The sequence below is a fragment of the Paramormyrops kingsleyae genome, chromosome 23 (assembly GCF_048594095.1).
Source record: "Paramormyrops kingsleyae isolate MSU_618 chromosome 23, PKINGS_0.4, whole genome shotgun sequence".
NCBI classification, from domain to species: Eukaryota; Metazoa; Chordata; class Actinopteri; order Osteoglossiformes; family Mormyridae; genus Paramormyrops; species Paramormyrops kingsleyae.
This window is the reverse complement of record NC_132819.1, coordinates 9,648,456-9,666,474: the sequence shown is the minus strand read 5'-3', so window position 1 is coordinate 9,666,474 and position 18,019 is coordinate 9,648,456. Positions and strand designations below refer to the sequence as shown.

Below are 18,019 nucleotides of genomic sequence, written 5' to 3'. Positions count from 1 at the left end.
GTTTGTTCCTGGCACGTCAAGCTCTCAGAACCTTCTGCTGGCACCAGGAATCTACTCACCCCGTCGTGCTCCCCTCTCCTAATACTTTCTGCATTGATGGTTCCCCCCGCAGATAAGAGTTTTGACGACGACGACTCGGTGGATGGGAGCCAGTCCACGTCTGGCCAGTCGGTGTTTAAGGTCCCGGCCACCCGGAAGCCCGGCAATGCGGCCCGCAGGCCCAGTGCCAGCAGCGCTGCCAAGAGCGCAGGTGGAGCAGCGCCGCACACACACATGCATGACACACGCATACATGCTAAACCAGCAAGAAAGAATGATTTCGTTAATCGGCCAGGGTTAGAGGTGGCTGCCGTTTGAGGGCTGGAATACATTGACGCAACTAATGGTCAGGGTTGATTTATAGAGCACAGAGAGCTTACTGACTCGCTCCGACGCTGATTCAGTGTGCTGATCTGGCCAAAACGGTGCCAACGGCACCCGGCTGCATGTGACCCGCCGCACACACTGGCATGCGGGCAGGCCCTCGTGCCACGCGTCTTCCCGCCCGCGGCCTCAGCCGGCAGAGGCTCACAGCCCCTCATCCTTTTGACAGCTTCATCCAAGGACGTGGCAGGGGCCGTGGATGAAGACGACTTCCAGAAGGCCTTCACAGATGTGCCTACTGTTCAGGTAGATATGGGCTCTCCTGGGTGTGGGAGCTGCATGTCCTTTGCTGGATCTCTGCCTGGGACACTCAAGCTCTCCACCGACTTCTCCCTGTAGATCTACTCCTCCCGTGACCTTGAGGACAACCTGAACAAGATACGTGAGATTTTGTCTGATGACAAGCACGACTGGGATCATCGCACGAATGCGGTGAGGGCTCATACGAAGCCTCTGATTTGGGGGTTAGGGTTAGGCTTATCTTTCTCTTGGGTCGCAATCTCATTGGCTGATTCAAGTCCCTAGCATGAACATAGCATTGAATTATCTGATATAGTCTGGGGCGTCCTTTTCTGCACCATGCCTTTAATTTGTTGCCGTGTTCCAGCGCTCTGTGAGTGTGAGGTTTTCACGCGTCTCCTTTGTGGCTCCCAGCTGAAGAAGGTGCGCTCGCTGCTGGTGGCTGGGGCTACCGACTACGACTGCTTCTACCAGCACCTGCGCCTGCTGGACGGCGCCTTCAAGCTGTCGGCCAAGGACCTGCGCTCCCAGGTGGTGCGCGAGGCCTGCATCACTGTGGCGTGAGTGCTTCCGGGTCAGGGGTCACGGTGGTGCTCCTTAAGCCGGTATTGGGGTTAAACGTTAGATGGGAATGAGCACCCAGCCTGTTTCTGGGGGGGAGGGGGGCTTCAGCTGCCTTGGTCAATAGAGGACCGGCCTTGTGTCCCCTCACTTTTCACTGCTGCCTTCTGGTGCCCCCCCCCCCACAGCCACCTGTCCACAGTGCTGGCTAACAGATTCGATCATGGTGCAGAAGCAATCTTACCCATCCTGTTCAATCTGATCCCCAACTGCGCCAAGGTGATGGCCACCTCGGGTGTGGCCGCCATCCGCTTCATCATCCGGGTGAGTCGTCTCCCCCCCCCCCCCCCCCCCCCAGAGGGTCAGTCGGTGGCTCGCCGTGCTTGCCGTGCTTCATTTTGTACGTGTAGATCTTTCCACATACCGGACACTCAGCAGGCCAGTGGTGACCCTGTGACTATTGTGTTGGATGCTGCTCTGTGCTGTGTGATTGTCGGTGGAGCGTGCTGCACGGTGGGGCTGCGCTGGTCTGCCCTCCTGCTCTCCGGCGCCCCCTGACTACCGTTGCTCCCCCCCACAGCACACACACGTCCCCAGGCTCATCCCCCTCATCACCAGCAACTGCACCTCCAAATCGGTGGCCGTCAGACGGTGAGCTCTCTAATGTGGCCCTAAGTGACCTGCTTCCAGTCCGGGGTCGCCGTTGGTGGTCGATGATGATGTTGTGTTTCCTGCAGGCGTTGCTATGACTTCCTGGACCTTCTGCTGCAGGAGTGGCAGACTCATTCCCTGGAGAGGTGAGCAGGTCCTGGACCAGTGAGCAGCTTGTAATGGTACCCAGTAATGGCGGTGCAGTTGTATACTGGAATCTGTCGACACAGCTGACTGTAAACTGTCATAGTGACGATTGTGGGGCTGTACAGACCGCCTGTCTCTGTCCGTCTCCTTCAGGCACACCGCCGTGCTGGTGGACAGCATCAAGAAGGGGATCCGGGACGCAGACGCCGAGGCTCGTGTCGAGGCCAGGAAGTACGCTCAAGCCCCTGCCGCCCCCACCCCGTGTACCTTATCCTCTTCCTGTCACTCTACTGAGACTCCCTGCTCTCTGCTGCCTCTTCAGGGCATACTGGGGTCTGCGGCAGCACTTCCCCTCGGAGGCGGACTCTCTGTACAACTCGCTGGAGGCGTCCTACCAGCGCAACCTGCAGTCGTGCTTGCGGGGGGCCGGGAGCGCCACCTCGCTGCCACAGTCGGACCGCTCCTCCTCCAGCTCGCAGGAGAGTCTTAAGTAAGAGTCAGGCGCTCTGCTCTCGGCCTTCTGCTGGGGCTCCGCGGCCTGCTGTGCGGTTACACTCCGGCGAGTGTGTGACGCGTCTGTGGCGTGTAGACTGCTTGTAGGCCCATGCGTACCTGTGCTGACCGCTCCTTTTCATTTGGCTCTTGTCTCCTCGCCAGCCGGCCTTCGCCATCCGTGTGGTCTGCGGCTCCTGGAAGAGGTGAGATCCCGCCATCGCCTCCTGTGGTCTGTGCTTGTCCTGGTGGCCGGCACGGTGCCGGGGCTCTTCGGATCGGCCCGGCTCTCTGAGCGGTGTGTGCGCGTGCTGAAAAGCAGCCCGTCCCGTCTAACTGCCCTGGCCCGTCTTGCGCCCCTGTAGTCCCGGCCAGCACCAAGGCGGCGGGTTCGCCCGTGTCGCTGCAGCGCTCTCGCAGCGATGTGGATGTCAACGCCGCCGCCGGAGCCAAGGCCCGCCTCACTGCCCATACAGGGGGCACCGGCCGGCTGGGTGCCTCCGGACTGCCCCCGGGCTCCTACGCTTCTCTGGGTAAGTCAGTGTGGCATTGGGGGTGCTTGTGGGGTCCTGATCGTCCCCAGCCTTTGCAGGGTCTGGGGTCCCTTAAAGAAAAGGCAGCTTTTACTGGTACAGCGTCTGGAACCTCCATCTGCTACCTGCAGCATGTGATTCTCTCTCTCTTGTCTTCTCTCAACTTGTCCTCTCGTCTGTCTAGAACTGACTCTCAGAGCAGTGGCTGCTGGTGTGCCTCTCTGTCCTTCTGTGCGTGTGCCTGCGTGCATGCATGTGTGTGTGCATGTGCCTCTTGGTTCTGCATCTGCCTCTCGCATTAACACACTCGCTCTCCTCTCTTCTCCGTGCATGGCAGACGGCGGCTCGTCTGATAAGCTGGACGGTAAGAACACGCTGCCCCTCCCCGCTTCTGCCCCCTGCTGCTGCTCCTGCTGAGAAGCCCGTTGTCTGGGTGGCTACATTAATACTTAGTGGTGATGAGAGTGTCAATAAATAAGCTCTGATCAAAGGGAATTAACACGCCGGAGGAGTGTGATTCTGTAAGCGGCTGGGGGGGGGGGGGTCGCGCCGAGCTGCCCAGGAGTTTGTCGCCTCTGTCACTGGGCACCCCTGCCCTCGTAGGCATGACCTCGCAATGCTGTGCACCTTACTAATGACTTCGGTTTGTTTCTGTGCCTTTAGAACATGTGGATTTTATTTTCTAACAGTGAGTCTTGATATTCTTGTCATTTTCCTCAGATGAACTCTGTAACTTCCTGTAAAATCACTAGATGTTTTCACTGTGTTCAGACTGATTTTCACTTGCGTGGTGCTCGTCATACCAGCAGCGTAGCTAAACTCAACTGGTGATTTAAGCAGAAATATTTGTATAAGAACCACAACTCTGGTAGCTGCTCATTCTGACTGACAGACGATCCTGTTCTCTCTGTTTAGGGACCTTTTGCGATGAGGGTAAGAACAGAGCCCCATCTCTGCGTGTCATGATCGAGTGTAGTAGGTTTAGCTTCTGTAACTGCTCTAGTGCGTTAACCCTGTAGTGTCCCTACCCTGCTGGCCTACCTGCCTAACAGGACTAGTTCAGACCTTTGCTTCACAACCCTTGACATCCTGCCAGTCTTTCCACGGCTGATTTAATGAAGTATTTCCCAACCCGGTCCTCAGGGTACCTCCGCATTTTTGCTCCCTCTCAGATCCCTGCCAGACAGTCCACATTTTTGCTCACCCTCAGATCCCGGTCTTAGGGTCCACGAGGACCAGTTTGGGAAACACTGGATTAATGTTCTCAACCCTGATGATGGAACCGGTGGCTTGGGTCTTCTCCTGATGGAGGATTTAACCTGCTATTCTTTGAGAACGAAGATGCTGATGGAAGAAAATGCTTTAATTAAAAATGCATCACCTGCTGCTGTCGCACAACAAACCCCACAAAAGTAGGAGTGGGCTGGTATTTTAAGATGAGATGTACTGATTTTTAGCGAAAATTCTTTTGCAAACAGCAATGAGGTCTCTAAAGTTCATTTACAAACACACAGTGCAAATACGGTTCAAATATATGTCAATATAAGTTGGCTGACTGGCGGTTGGCTTCTCCTACACTATCCGAGGGCATTTGCCAGAGAATGATCTTCTGACCTGGCCTCCCAGTCTCAGACTATTCAATGGCAGAAGCCTTGGTGGAGCAATACTCCAGTTTTTACAGTGAAGCACGCAGTGTGGATGAGCCCTTTGGAAAGTGTGCCCCTTGGTGCCACTTTGAGAAAGTAACCGTGTCACACCTGTCTGTCCCGAAGGTCGTCTGCGCACAAAGCAGACTCTCTCCACGGTGCCGAGCACTGCGGGCAGCAGCCAAGTGGACTCCAGGGGGCGCACTCGCAGCAAGGTGGTCTCCCAGTCACAACGTAAGTATGCCTATGTGCCACCGGCATGCCGTGGCCTTGTAGCCTTTGCCAGGCCTGAACTGCCTTTAGTCTCCTGAGAATAAGTTGATTCATGGCTTTTTTTGTGCCTGTAGGTTTTGATGAATCTGATTGTACCCCAGGTATTTTGCCCTGTGTTGGGCGTGTGTGTGATCTGTCTCGGCTGGCTCTGTTTATTTACGGGCACTCACTGTTTTGCTGTGGTGGGTGTAGCTTCCTGCATGCTTTTCCACTGAAGTGTGCGGCTTCCCAGAGCCCTTTTCTGCTCGTGTCGCTATGTCACCCTACCTGACGACACGCAGCAAACGCTCGTTGGCTCCGTGCAGCATAAAGCTGCTCTTAGTCCCTCCTGGCCTCCAGAAAAGTGTGCGGCTGTTTCCGCACCTGCCAAGGCCTTATTTACATGCCCATCCAGTCTGCAGTAATGTGCAGTCAGGGCAAACGCATCCAGCTTCCAAGTGGTTTGTGTACAGGTCTGCACTGGGGAGGGTTTAAATAAAAAGAAATAAAATTTAATAAAAAATGAATAAAATGGAGAAAGCTACTTTGGAGAGATGGTCTAACAGTATAGTGTGTGTGTCTGTGTCAGGGAGTATGTTTACAGTACAGCGCTGTAGTATGGTGCCCATTTGTGTCACAGTATACTTACTGTACAGCGCTGTAGTATGGCGCCCGTTTGTGTCAGACAGTATGTTTACAGCACAGCGCTGTACTACGGTGCCCGTTTGTGTGTCAGACAGTATGTTTACAGCACAGCGCCTGTTTGTGTGTCAGACAGTATGTTTACAGCACGGCGCCCGTTTGTGTGTCAGACAGTATGTTTACAGCACGGCGCCCGTTTGTGTGTCAGACAGTATGTTTACAGCACGGCGCCCGTTTGTGTGTTTGCTTTGCCTCGCTTGCTCTGCCCCTCCCCCCCATTTATTTTGCTGCTGTTAATGTGTATTAAACTAATATTCATTGTGTCCTTGTTTTATTTATCCTAATAAAGCACTGCTTTGTTTGTGCCCCCTGCTGCCATTAATTAATCTGCCCCCCGCTTCCTCCCTGCCCCCCAATCCCACCCTGGCTTAACTGGCTAAACCCAACCCTGCTCATTTTGGGGATAAAATGCGGCCCCATGATTGACACCCGCTTAGGATCTCAGTCTGCTACCCCTGTCGGTGGTAAGAGCTTCTGTATGTTATCTGTGTATCTGTGTGTGCGTCCACTCACTCATGCCCCCCCAAAAAAAAGCACACACACACACACACACACACACACACACAGTGCCTCTGGCCTGAAGGGGGGGGCCCTATGCCTGCCCCTGCACTGCATGCTGGAAACCCCCTGTCCCTGCTCTGCTTCATTTTCACTGCTTGTCTCATTTATGTGACTCCCTTCTGTACACGCACAGGTAAAATCAAAGTAACCGCTTTCGGTTCTGCTCTTAACTCAGGGACACCTGTTTTAATAACTCTGCTTTAATCCACAGTCTTTATAACCTGGGTCTCCCAGTGTGAGAGTCGTTTCGGTGGGGGGTTTCCTGGGGCAGATGCTGGGGGGGGGGGGTTACTTTCTTCCAGCAGTCACCTGGTCGCTGGTACTGCAGGCTCTCTTGCTGGGCCCTGACTGAGGCTCCTGCCTCAGTGCAGTGCGGTCAGTGAGGTCTCACTGCTCTGGAGGCGTCCTGTAGGTTTGCATCCTGCAGTGTCCTCTCTCCTTTCATGATTCCTTTAGTTAGATCCAAAAAGGAAAAAACCTTGAAAGAATTAAGAGCCGCTTTGGATTGAGCCTCCCTGCTCTGATTAGTGCTGCACCGAAATTTCGGCAAACTAAAGTATTCGGCTGAATAAGCAAAAAACGGAATTTTCTAGAGCCACCAGCTTACCGGCCATCTGCAGCGTGATTCGGCATCTCGTTCGCTTTTGCCCGTGGGCCGTCGCCGTAGCATAACGTTCATCCATCAAGAAAACAACGGGAAGGTCCATAATCTCCACAGCTGGAGTTGCTGTCGATCCAAAAAATCTGTAAAACCCATAATAACATTGTTTTATGTTATATATTTACTTTTGCTTTGTATTCCTCGTCTGCCGACGAGAAAAATGACAGTTCCAGTTGGGAAATGTAATCAGAATGGAACTAAAGGCTCCAGTGGGATGTGGAGTTTTCAGCTTTACGATTTCATGACGGAGCATCCGCTGTATTGGGAACATTGAACCTTTTTGGTTTAGGGTGTCGGATTCGCTGCTATTGACACTAATGGGGCTTCGGCAGTAACAAAAGGCCCGCACTCGTCTTGGTGGCTGAAGGAGGCTGACGTTCATTGTTTTTTGTTTTTTTTTGCCATTTGTTCAAATGAAACCACCTGCATTCATAATCTCTTTTAATTGATAAACTCAAAAGCAAAATTAACCGAATACATTCATCTGAACAAGTCGGTACATAAATGATCAAGTAATTAACAAAAGTTTATTTTGGTTTTGCTATTCAGCCGAATTAAAAAATAAATAAATAAATAAATAGGTACATTTGTTTTGGTGCGTCGCTAGTCATTTATTTTAAAATGTATATTTTCAGTGTTCTTTCAGGGTTTTGCGCTGTACTGTCTAGGAATGGGCTTTCCCCAGTCGTCGTCTTGGAGATAGGCGGGTGTGTAGCTGAGAGCCGGCTGCCCCCGGGTCCATGCGCTCTGGCTGCCCCAGGGGCGCCCGGCTCTGCACAGCTTCCGCCCAGCTTTCTCTCCCCTGGGGGGCGATGTGCCCCCTTCTCCCCGGTCAGACAGGTCTCTCATGCGGCTGCCCCTCTCCCCTGTCCTCCTGTAGCGGGCAGCCGGTCGGGCTCCCCAGGGCGGGTACTGGCCAGCACGGCCCTCAGCACAGTCGGCTCTGTGGGGGCCCAGCGCGTCCAGGCCGGCCCGGGCTCGTCGCAGCGCCGCAGCCGTATTCCCCGCAGTCAGGGCTGCAGCCGGGACTCCAGCCCCACCCGCCTCTCTGTCGGTAAGGAGCATGCAGCCCCACCCTCCTCCTCAGCTTCCATCTCACTGGTCGCCCTGCTGTTTCTTGGCTGATGCTCCTCCCCCATTCGCTTCACCCTCTGATGCCCTCTGATTGGGTGCCACTCTTCAAGAAGCACAGTCAGGAGTCTCCCATGTTTAATTTCCTGCTTTGCAACTGTAAACTGCTTCTCAACCATGATGAGTACGCCCCCTGGTGGACGGGGTTTCATTTAACTCCTTGTGAGGGGCAGAGCTATCAGAGAGAGAGAGAGAGAGAGAGAGTCAGTCACATTGCCTCCTAGTCCAAGTATAGTTGATCTCCTCTGCACTGATTAAGTTTAACACACAGATAATAGGATTTAAAATAACTGCTGGCTGTGAAGATACCAAGATATTGAAGCCTGCATTCCTAAAAGTACTCGCTCCATAGTGCAGCATTTTGTATCTTACTATATGTTTGCGTAGCGACGCGGGTTGTGGCACCCGGCTGAGTATGAATGATTGTGGTCGTGTTAGCTTTGTCCCGAAGTATTTCTAACCACAAGCAGCGGGGCTTCCTGTGTTTTCTGCGGCTCTGGGTCCAGCTGAGGTTGCCCTCAGCACTTCCTCTCTGTTCTCTCTGACCTCCGATCCTCCTGAGTCATTCGAGTCCCTCCTTCAGCATTTTCATCCTTCTGCAGTCATGCCTAACTCCTGTCTGTCATATCTCTCTGCGGGCTCCAGACCCCAGGTACCGGCTGTTTTCTTTGGACTTCGTGGGGTTTAACTACATTCAGGCGCAACCGCTGGTGTCACTCGTCCAGTAGAATCATCCCTTATGATCCCTTTTTGTTGCTGCTTAAAATTTGCTGCTTCTTCGCAGGTCTGAATGGCTTTTCAGCATAAATGTGTTGATGTGTTTGCTTAGGCTTGAGAGCTGCTACAGGTTCTATGTTTTTCTAATCTGCCTTTACTTTACTCTCTCGATACAAAGCCCCCTCCAGTCTCAGCCAGCACTACAACGGGAGCCTTGGAGGTAAGAGCAGCTCGCGGTTCATCGACTCGGTCTCTCCCGCACCCCCTACAGGCCGCTGCCGCCATGCCGCCTAATGTCTCTAAGACCAGTGGCGAGGTTTGTGGTAGGAAGTGCACTTTCTGAGCTAAATGCTGAAGACGGCTCCTTGTCCCTTGTGATCTTTGCTGCCTACTTGCTCTGTGTTGGTTGAGCTGATTTTCTGCATGAACGGGCCTCTCATCCTCGAGTCACCCACAGCGGTGCATGTTCACATGGGGTGTTATTGTCTCCTGCTCTGCGCATAATCAGTGGTCATAAGGGCTGATGATTTTCCTAAACGATGGTGTGAGAAAACGGCGCCCCGCAGTTGCGCAGTAACAGCTCAGGGTTTGACTGAAGCTCTGTTGTATCGTCTGTGGCCTGTGAAGGAGAAGATGCTGCCCGGTAGGGGCAGTGCCACGTCGGCCCTCGTTTCATTCGTCCTTCCGGAGTGTGTGTTGCCAGGCGAAGCCGGCATTCCCTGCCACAGGACACCCGGAGTGGGCCGGCGTCTGCCCACGCCGCCTCTAGCTTACTAAATAGATTGGATAATTGGAACTGTAGCCTCCTCCCTGCTACCAGCACTAATCATTTCTTGTTTTCTTCCTTTTTATAATGTTAGTCTGCAGTTGTTTCTCCCTTATTTATTAAATGTGCTTTGGTAAAGGGAATGTGACATGCAGGGTGAGGATTATCTGCGGGAACAGAAGCCATCCTTCATTTCCTGTGTGTGTGTGTTTCCCCACATCCCAGCTGACCTGTGTGTTCTTATACAGTTCCTGTTCCAGTGGTCTTTCTGTCTCTCTCTCTCTCTCCAAAGGGGTTGGAGGCAGTGCTGTTGCCTTGAGGTCCTTTGTCCTTGTCTTACTGTGCAGTGAGTGCCCCTTGTGTCTGTTCTGACCACTCTCCTCCTTTCTCTGTTGTCTTCCTCACTGCTGCTCTCTGCTTTCCCGTGGCTCGCCGCGGCCGCTAGCGCGAGGCAGCCGAATCCCTCGGCCTAGTATGAGTCAGGGCTGCAGCCGGGAGGCCAGCCGCGAGAGCAGCCGGGACACCAGTCCTGTGCGCTCTTTCCAGCCCCTCGGTGAGTACCAGCCTGCCCCACCCACCCTGCATGAGCCCACCCCCAAACGAGGCCAATCACAGTGCGAATCCGGATTTGGGACCATCGTGAGTTTTCCTCCCCCCTGCCGTTGCCTCTGGGAAGCCTTGTCATCCCTGTGAATTCCTATGATTGATTTCAGCTTTCCCCTCCCTTCTCTTTCAGCACTATGCTCTATTCTTCCCCTTTTTAAAGTATTCTTGTGCTTACAAGGAGAAATGTAGTGCACTCCTCTGCAGTTTGTGGTTTGGTCATTTTGTACAGGTGCTGGTTCAGATCCTGCTGGTAACTAACAGCGTTCATGCTGTGACCCTGACTAGGCTCTCGAACATCTGCAGATAGCCCAGTGGTCACTCTGTCGTCTCAAAGGATCGATGCACCTAAACTGAATCTTAGCTTCTTGAGTCAGTCTGAACATCTAAGTGTCAGTGTTGTAGACCTTGGAGAACATAGATGGAGCCACATGAGATGTCAGAAAATATATCTGTGCTAGGGTGACCACCTAATCCATGTCAGGAGGGACACTATGAGCTACTTCAGCTTTTACGAACTACTTTAAAGCTGAAAGGGTTCTGTGCTCTGCTAAAATGTTTGGTTAGTTCCTAGATTGAAAGACTCATCCAGCTGTTTCGCATTAACATTACTGACACATATGCATGATTATAGGAGACTGACCAATCAGCATACCCAGTGCTTAAGTGAAATCCTGGTCCTTTTAATTGAAATGTATGAAATGGTAGTTTACAAATCCTGTTGTAGCTCATAGTGTCCCACCTGACATGGATTAGGTGGTCACCCTAATCTGTGCCCCCATTGAGTTCCTGTAAGATTAGGGCGATATTTTGGACGTTAGCGATGGGTGATGTTTGCAGAGCGTCAGGCATTAGTGGTGGGTCGCGTTGGCGCACGGCTGGGCCTTTAGCACGGGGTCGCATCGGCGCACGGGGGGGGGTAGCAGGGTGTCGCGTCTAGCAGGGGCCTTTAGCGGCAGGTCGCGTTGGCGCTCGTCGGGCCTTTAGCGGCAGGTCGCGTTGGCGCTCGTCGGCCCTTTAGCGGCAGGTCGCGTTGGCGCTCGTCGGCCCTTTAGCGACAGGTCGCGTTGGCGCCCGTCGGGCCTTTAGCGGCAGGTCGCGTTGGCGCCCGTCGGGCCTTTAGCGGCAGGTCGCGTTGGCGCCCGTCGGGCCTTTAGCGGCAGGTCGCGTTGGCGCCCGTCGGGCCTTTAGCGGCAGGTCGCGTTGGCGCCCGTCGGGCCTTTAGCGGCAGGTTGCTTTATCTTGGTCACATGATTCTGGTTCAGCCTCCATGCTCCTTCCATGGCGCAGCATCCCACACCCCCTGTCCTCCTGCACACAAACACACTAACCAGCGCGGGCTCTGTGATTCTCCGTTACAGCCTCGCGACATCACTCCCGGTCCACTGGCGCCCTCCACGCGCCCGACGTTTTTGGGGCAGCAGGTGAAGGCTGAGTAGAACCTTCATGTCCTTAGCTTCAGTTTTCAGCACCATGTTTTCCCCTCTCATTTGCATCATTCAGCTTCATGGATTTTTTTGAGCCTCACTTCGCATTTTAACATGGTTTTGTTCTGAGCCCCTTTTGCATCCATGAGTTTCGATCTTTTCGCTACCTGGGGGAAATAAACCAGGGCTATGAGTCTTTATGACCACCCCCCCCCCCCCCCCCCCCCGTCCTGTAACACGGCAGAAATGGGTTTCTTTGAATCCCACTGTGGGTGAGCAAGTCTGGGGTTTCTACCATCCATTATTATGGGTCTTTAATTTCATTGTTTTGCCATCTTGAGTCACCCATTCTTTGTTTTACTGCACAAATGTGGGATGTCATGTCACCTGGGGCTCTGAGTGGGCCGGAAGGTGATTGGGTCTGTCTACATGGCAGGCGGAGCCAGCTCAGCAGGCTGTGCAGACCCTTCCGTGTCAGCACAGGGCTCTGACCCTCACTGACCTGTGGGAGGCGCTCTGTGCCCGGGGTTAAGGCCTCTGTTTTTCTTCTCAGGCACCGGCTACGGGATCAGTCAGGCGGGCCGCCTGTCCTCGTCGGTCAGCGCCATGCGGGTTCTGAACACCGGCTCCGACGTGGAGGAGGCTCTGGCTGATGCCCTGGTACCGGCCCGCCCGACAGCTCCCACAACGCCTGCTCTAGCTAACACTCCCCTGTTTCTCTGCCTGTACTGCTGTATCGTATGTGTAATACAGTTCCTCCTCACAAGGGGTCGCTGTTGCTTTTAGGGGTGGGGTTGGTCTGTTTGTATGCCGCCGTCTGTGTGCCTGGCCTCCTTCACTACCTCTTCCCACTTAACCGCTGTCTAACTGCTCTCTTCCTCCCGCTAACGCTGACAGCTTCTAGGAGACATGAGGACCAAGGTAGATTTATTTTTTATTTTCCCCCACTCTCTTCATAAACTTCTCTGCGGCCTATGAAAGAGATGGTTGCTTCTCAAGCTGGTGACTGATTGTCATTGTTTTTATAAATAGGTGTATATTTGTTAGTGGGTCTCCTTCGGGGTTCACTGGCTCCCTCTGCTGTTAGCATTGTGATTCAGCATGAGTGTCTGATACTTCTGATACCCTTACTGAAGGGGAGCCTGATTTGGTTCTCCTGTCTGTCTCACCCCCACAGCGGAAGGCTGGGCGGCGGCGTTACGACACCTACGGCATGTACTCCGACGACGATGCTAACAGCGACGCCTCCAGCGCCTGCTCGGAGCGCTCCTACAGCTCGCGAAACGGCAGCTTGCCCACCTACATGCGGCAGACGGAGGACGTGGCCGAGGTGCTCAACCGCTGTGCCAGCGCCAACTGGTCCGAGCGCAAGGAGGGCCTGCTGGGCCTCCAAAGCCTGCTCAAGAGCCAGAGGACCCTCAGGTACACTACCTCCTCCTGTCCTGCGCCTCCTCTTGGAACATACACCTCCCCGACTAACGCCTGTCCCGTTGCCCCACAGCCGCGTGGAGCTGAAGAGGCTCTGTGAGATCTTCACCAGGATGTTCGCCGACCCGCACAGCAAGGTATGCCCTGGCATGCGCGCCGTCCTCGCCGGTTGATTGTATACCGGATTCTGCCGACAGTGGAGGACGGGGGTCTTGCTGTTTGAGCCCCGGGGCCATACTGTAAGTGGGTGGATGGGCATGCTTGGCATGGGCCTGTGGGGGCAATATTGGACTGACACGGGATTGACGCGAACTGCACCCCCCTCCCCCGCCGCACACAGCATCCAGCGTGATCCCGGTGACCTCCGTAACACACTCACCTCCGTAACACACTTGACCTGAGGCGCCTTAGCAGAGACTACCAACTAACCCTCTGACCGAGTGCCAGTTGTTTACGCCTCGACACGCTGGCCGATTATCGTCTTTCTCCCCAGTTCTTCCTCTACTGCCCTGTTGTTTTTGTTTACCCCCCCCCCCCCCCCACTTGACCTCTGAATGGCTGTCGTCAGCAAACGATGAACGGTGAACAATTTGACTTTCAGCTAGAAGCGGGGAGCAGGGGCTTTGGTCCGGCAGAATCCGGTATAAGCTCAGCCTCTTTTAAGGTACCTCCTGTTCTCCTGTCGCCTTCCCCTCTTCTCTCCTCTCTGCTCCGCTCCGCTCCGCTTTCGGGCTTTTAGGGTGGTAGGTGCGGACGTCGGGTCACTCAGTACTGAGCTGCCCCCTCCCTTCCTGCCACGGAGTCCCTGCCCTGAAGTAACCCCTCCACAGCGCTCTTCCTAGCTGTCGAACATGACACACACACCCATCTGACCCACTTACACCTCACTCTCTACATGCAGCTCTGACAGATCCTAGCTGAAGGTTCTTCTTTCATTTTTCTGTGTTTGCCCCGTGCATTAGTCTGTCTGAATGTCCCCTGCGTGGGGGGAAAGTTTAAAGGATTTTTTTGCAGATATTTGCAGGCATCATTGACGTGGAGAGTGCAGTACCCCCTGCCATAATGGTAGCCATTTTCAGCTCCGCACGGCCTGATCTGAGTGCTCAGTTTTTCAGGGCTGCTGCCACACACCCAGGCCTCCTGTAGGGGGGCGTTCACTGAGCAGGCCCCCTCATTACAGGTGCAGGGTCCACACCCCTAGTGGATAACGGGTCACTTTCCATTTATCAGAGGCTGTAAGACCGTTGGCAGCTAAATGGACTAGTGTGTGGGCGCTTTGTGTCCGACTGAGCTGGCCCCTTGTCCCCGAATGCTCCTGCACCGTGTGAGAGGGGACTTCCCCAGTGACACACTGGTTTGGTTAAACACGGACAGTTTCAGTGGTAACTGCATTTCTGACCGGTTATCCCACCATTAAAGCTGGAAGTTAATTGGTGTTTGTTTCTCCTTTTTCTTATGTATTTGCCCTCATGCCCACGTGTCATGGAACTTTCTAGAGAGTAAGTGGGTTTCGTCACTGTGATGGACTTTTCTCTTGCATGGGAGTGAAATTAACCCATTTTAACTACCTGTCTGTGTGTGTGCGCTTGTGAGGAATATATGCTTTGTGTGTGTCTGTCTGGCTGTCTGTGTGTCTGACTTGCAGCCGCTGCAGTGCATCAGGAAAGTGCAGCTTAAGTATGGATTATGCCGAATCTCAGAAAATCCAGTGGCGGATGCGTGGTTGCTTGGTTTAATGGGCGCCCTGATGAGTGCCTGCTGTGGCTGTGTGGTGATCCTGGCCGCTGTCCTGGTGGAGATGGGCTTCCCTGCTTCCAGATTTCTAATCCCCTTGCTTCCTCACCAATAGAGGCTGAATCCCTTTGTGCTTCATGGGCTTGACACCTATATTAGCTCTGGGTATCAGATCTGCTGTCGTTTTATGATGTCAGTGATCTTATCGGCATGAGAGGTCGAATGCATCTCTTCAGCGATTTGGCGGTAGTGCTGTGAGAGTGTGTGAGGCCTCTGTTCGATACTAATGCCTTAATTCCCGAGACTGAGTGGAGGGCGTCTGGGGGCCGCACTGCTGGGCGTCTGGGGGCCGCACTGCTGGGCGGCTAATGCTGTGCTGATCCCCCCCCCACCTGCTGCAGGTGTTCAGCATGTTCCTGGAGACACTGGTGGACTTCATCCTGGTCCACAAGGAGGACCTCCAGGATTGGCTCTTTGTGTTGCTCACCCAGTTACTGAAGAAGATGGGCGCTGACCTGCTGGGCTCTGTCCAGGCCAAGGTCCAGAGGGCGCTGGACATCACCAGGTGGGTCCCCCCCCCCGCCCCCCCCCCCCCCCCCGAGTATCGTGAGTAGCTGGCACTGCCGCTCGCCGTCTGGCCTGTAATAGGCTACGCAGCTCCTGAATATCCTGACCTGTATTCTTTCATTAGAAAGTGCTCCGCTTGTTATAAAGTAAATTTGTTCCTGGCTGCTTTTTCTCTTGCCCTGCAGCTGCCACACCACAGAGTGGCGCTGTTCCACCATGTGGCAGGGGCAACTTGCGGTGCCTCACCTTTAATTCACGAGGAAGGGGCCTGATCTCTGCCTGGCCCCGATGGCCACTATCTGGTGCCTCATCGTTTAGTCCCTCTGCTTGTCTTTCTTCACAGAGAGTCCTTCCCTAATGACCTGCAGTTCACCATCCTGATGAGGTTTACGGTGGACCAAACCCAGACGCCCAACCTGAAGGTACCCACAAAGACCCGCTTGGACTAGTGATTGCTGTATTGGATAGTGTGATTTCTTTGAGGCCACTGGGGGGGTGCTGCAGTGCATGCAGAAGGTGCTAAATGGGGTTTGGGTTTTCTTGTCTGCGTGACACTGGGGCAGCTGGTTCGTAATTTGGCCTGTTTTAGTGTCTCTTAACACAGGTTTGTATGCATTTGTGCTGTAACAGTGCTGTTAATGACCTTGTGCCCCAGGATCGTGTGTAAAGCCTCAGAGTGACTCTGTATAAAGCCGTGTGTTCATCGCCATCATCACCAGCTGTTAACAACGAACATGTAAACAAGGCAAATCATGAGTGAGATTCGCATAGTGCTACTGTAAAGTTAACAAAAATAAAAGGCTGATCCTCAAGAATTCTTTATTTCCCAGCAGTCCATGAAATGGGCTAGATCTAACACACACACACACACACACACACACACACACACACACACACACACACACAGGTGTGGAGATACAGGAGATTGTACCTTGATCTGTTTTTCTCCTTAAATTGTCTTAAGTGGTTTTATTAAATGTCTCAGTCACAGCTTAAATAAACATGTGGAATTTGATGTAGCTCTACAGAAATTTAGAACCATTTATATGCAGGAAGAGGGGGACTGGATTAACATTGCATGCTCATGAAGGAGATTCCATCTCAGGAGCCATTTGAAGGGGAGCCTCCTGGTTTGCTTGCATCTTCTCTCATTTGGCATGATGAGGTCTATCTGATGTCTAGCTGTCTAAACCAGAGAACTCCTCTGGCTGACAAGGTCACAAAGGTCACTTGGCTCAGGTTGGGGTCAAGTAGGGAACCTGACCAAACAGTCATGGAGTTTGGGTCACTGAACACTGGAAAAGACTTTTACATTCTTTTTTACTGTATGAAAATACGGCTTCTTGTTACCTATTTGCTGGGAATGTAGTGCCGTCGCTGGAGGAATCGGCATAGTCGCAGTGGTGCCAACCGTCTGTGGTGCCTTCTGAGGCTGCGGAGTGCTGTGTCCTCACGCCCCTTTACTCATGGTGCTCCCATTTCGGAATGGCCCCCACCACTCCCTGTGCCGGTCTTCCTCCCGCCCGCCCGCTCCCTATGCCGGTCTTCCTCCCGCCCGCCCGCTCCCTATGCCGGTCTTCCTCCTGCCCGCCCGCTCCCTATGCCGGTCTTCCTCCTGCCCGCCCGCTCCCTATGTCGGTCTTTCTCCCTGTGCCAGTCTTGCTCCCTGTGCCCTCTCCCTGTGCCGGTCTTCCTCCTGCCCGCTCCCTGCTGGCACGCCCAGCTGCCCCTGCCAAAGCGAGCCCCTGTGTTTGTACTGCTCACCGGCTTCCTGCTTTGGCTGCTGCGTCCCTCAGCTGTCGCTGTGTCCTTCCTCTCCTGCGTATCCCTCCACACCCCATCGTGAGTCTGACGGCCCCGTCTGTCCCTGCCGGTAACGGGCTCCCTCTCCTCTCTCTTCCCCAAGCCGGCACGGAGCTCTTGTTGCGGGCTGGGAGCCGCTATAAAATTGCTTCCCCGCTGCCACAGAAGGCCCAGGCGCCATGCCTGCACACTGCAGGAGCAAATCCAAGTGTGGGACCAGGCATCACAGGTCAGTGGTGCTATAGGGGAAGCAATTTTATACTGCGCTCCCTCTGTGATCTACTACTGCCGCTGGTGTCACCAAACAGAGGGAAACCTCCTTATGTGGAACTGGTCACATTCCGACTGAAGGGTCATCTTCTCTTTCTCCTCTTTGTTGGCTGTGGTAAGTGGCCAATAGGCAGGCTCCTCCTCTGTGGACTTCTGCCTGATTGGTTGCTTGTTCTCCTTGTTTTCCCTTCATTTGGTGGTTCCCAGCCCAATCCTGTGTCTCTTCCTCCCAGCGGTTTGGGAAATCAAGTATAAGTGAAGTGAGAGATTTTGTCATGTGAGGAAGCAGCCTTACAGACCTGTCCTTGTGTATCATGGCCAGGGGGAGGAGGGGAAGGGTGGGATTGTCTCATCTCCCCGTGGTGCTTCTTCTGTAGGGGGCCAGAGCTTCCCCAGGTTTTGGCCGTTCTCTCGTGCCTCTCCGCTCTCGCCTCACTAACGCGGTTCGCTTTCTAGGTCAAGGTGGCCATCTTAAAGTACATCGAGACCTTGGCCATGCAGATGGACCCCACTGACTTCGTCAACTCCAGTGAGACCCGGCTGGCCGTCTCGCGCATCATAACCTGGACCACTGAGCCCAAGAGCTCTGACGTCAGGAAGGTGTGCAGCTGCTTTCCACATCCTACGTGGTTTCCCTTGTAAAGAGGCTGGTCACCCAAAGCATAAAAAAGACGTTTTAGAGGGGCTTGATACCGATCTCCACA

The 18,019-nt window shown here is 53.8% G+C and overlaps 1 protein-coding gene across 11 annotated transcripts in view; it reads left to right on the top strand.

Annotated features, from left to right (window-relative positions):
• clasp2 (cytoplasmic linker associated protein 2) overlaps nt 1-18,019 on the top strand; it is a 45,843-nt gene that overhangs the window by 20,597 nt on the left and 7,227 nt on the right. Inside the window, exons 9-34 of one of the 11 annotated variants that reach the window (XM_072706089.1) lie at nt 113-250; nt 593-669; nt 763-855; nt 1,078-1,223; nt 1,413-1,548; nt 1,805-1,875; nt 1,962-2,021; nt 2,176-2,253; nt 2,345-2,512; nt 2,680-2,720; nt 2,880-3,047; nt 3,385-3,411; nt 3,963-3,980; nt 4,820-4,927; nt 5,041-5,067; nt 7,750-7,923; nt 8,896-8,937; nt 9,929-10,036; nt 11,448-11,510; nt 12,067-12,173; nt 12,411-12,434; nt 12,691-12,935; nt 13,015-13,078; nt 15,077-15,240; nt 15,586-15,664; nt 17,772-17,915. In XM_072706089.1, the coding sequence (XP_072562190.1) occupies nt 113-250; nt 593-669; nt 763-855; nt 1,078-1,223; nt 1,413-1,548; nt 1,805-1,875; nt 1,962-2,021; nt 2,176-2,253; nt 2,345-2,512; nt 2,680-2,720; nt 2,880-3,047; nt 3,385-3,411; nt 3,963-3,980; nt 4,820-4,927; nt 5,041-5,067; nt 7,750-7,923; nt 8,896-8,937; nt 9,929-10,036; nt 11,448-11,510; nt 12,067-12,173; nt 12,411-12,434; nt 12,691-12,935; nt 13,015-13,078; nt 15,077-15,240; nt 15,586-15,664; nt 17,772-17,915 (2,570 nt within the window). The remainder of the gene's footprint in view (nt 1-112; nt 251-592; nt 670-762; nt 856-1,077; nt 1,224-1,412; nt 1,549-1,804; nt 1,876-1,961; nt 2,022-2,175; nt 2,254-2,344; nt 2,513-2,679; nt 2,721-2,879; nt 3,048-3,384; nt 3,412-3,962; nt 3,981-4,819; nt 4,928-5,040; nt 5,068-7,749; nt 7,924-8,895; nt 8,938-9,928; nt 10,037-11,447; nt 11,511-12,066; nt 12,174-12,410; nt 12,435-12,690; nt 12,936-13,014; nt 13,079-15,076; nt 15,241-15,585; nt 15,665-17,771; nt 17,916-18,019) is intronic. The other 10 variants (XM_072706090.1, XM_072706093.1, XM_072706092.1 and 7 more) reach the window with 10 other exon arrangements.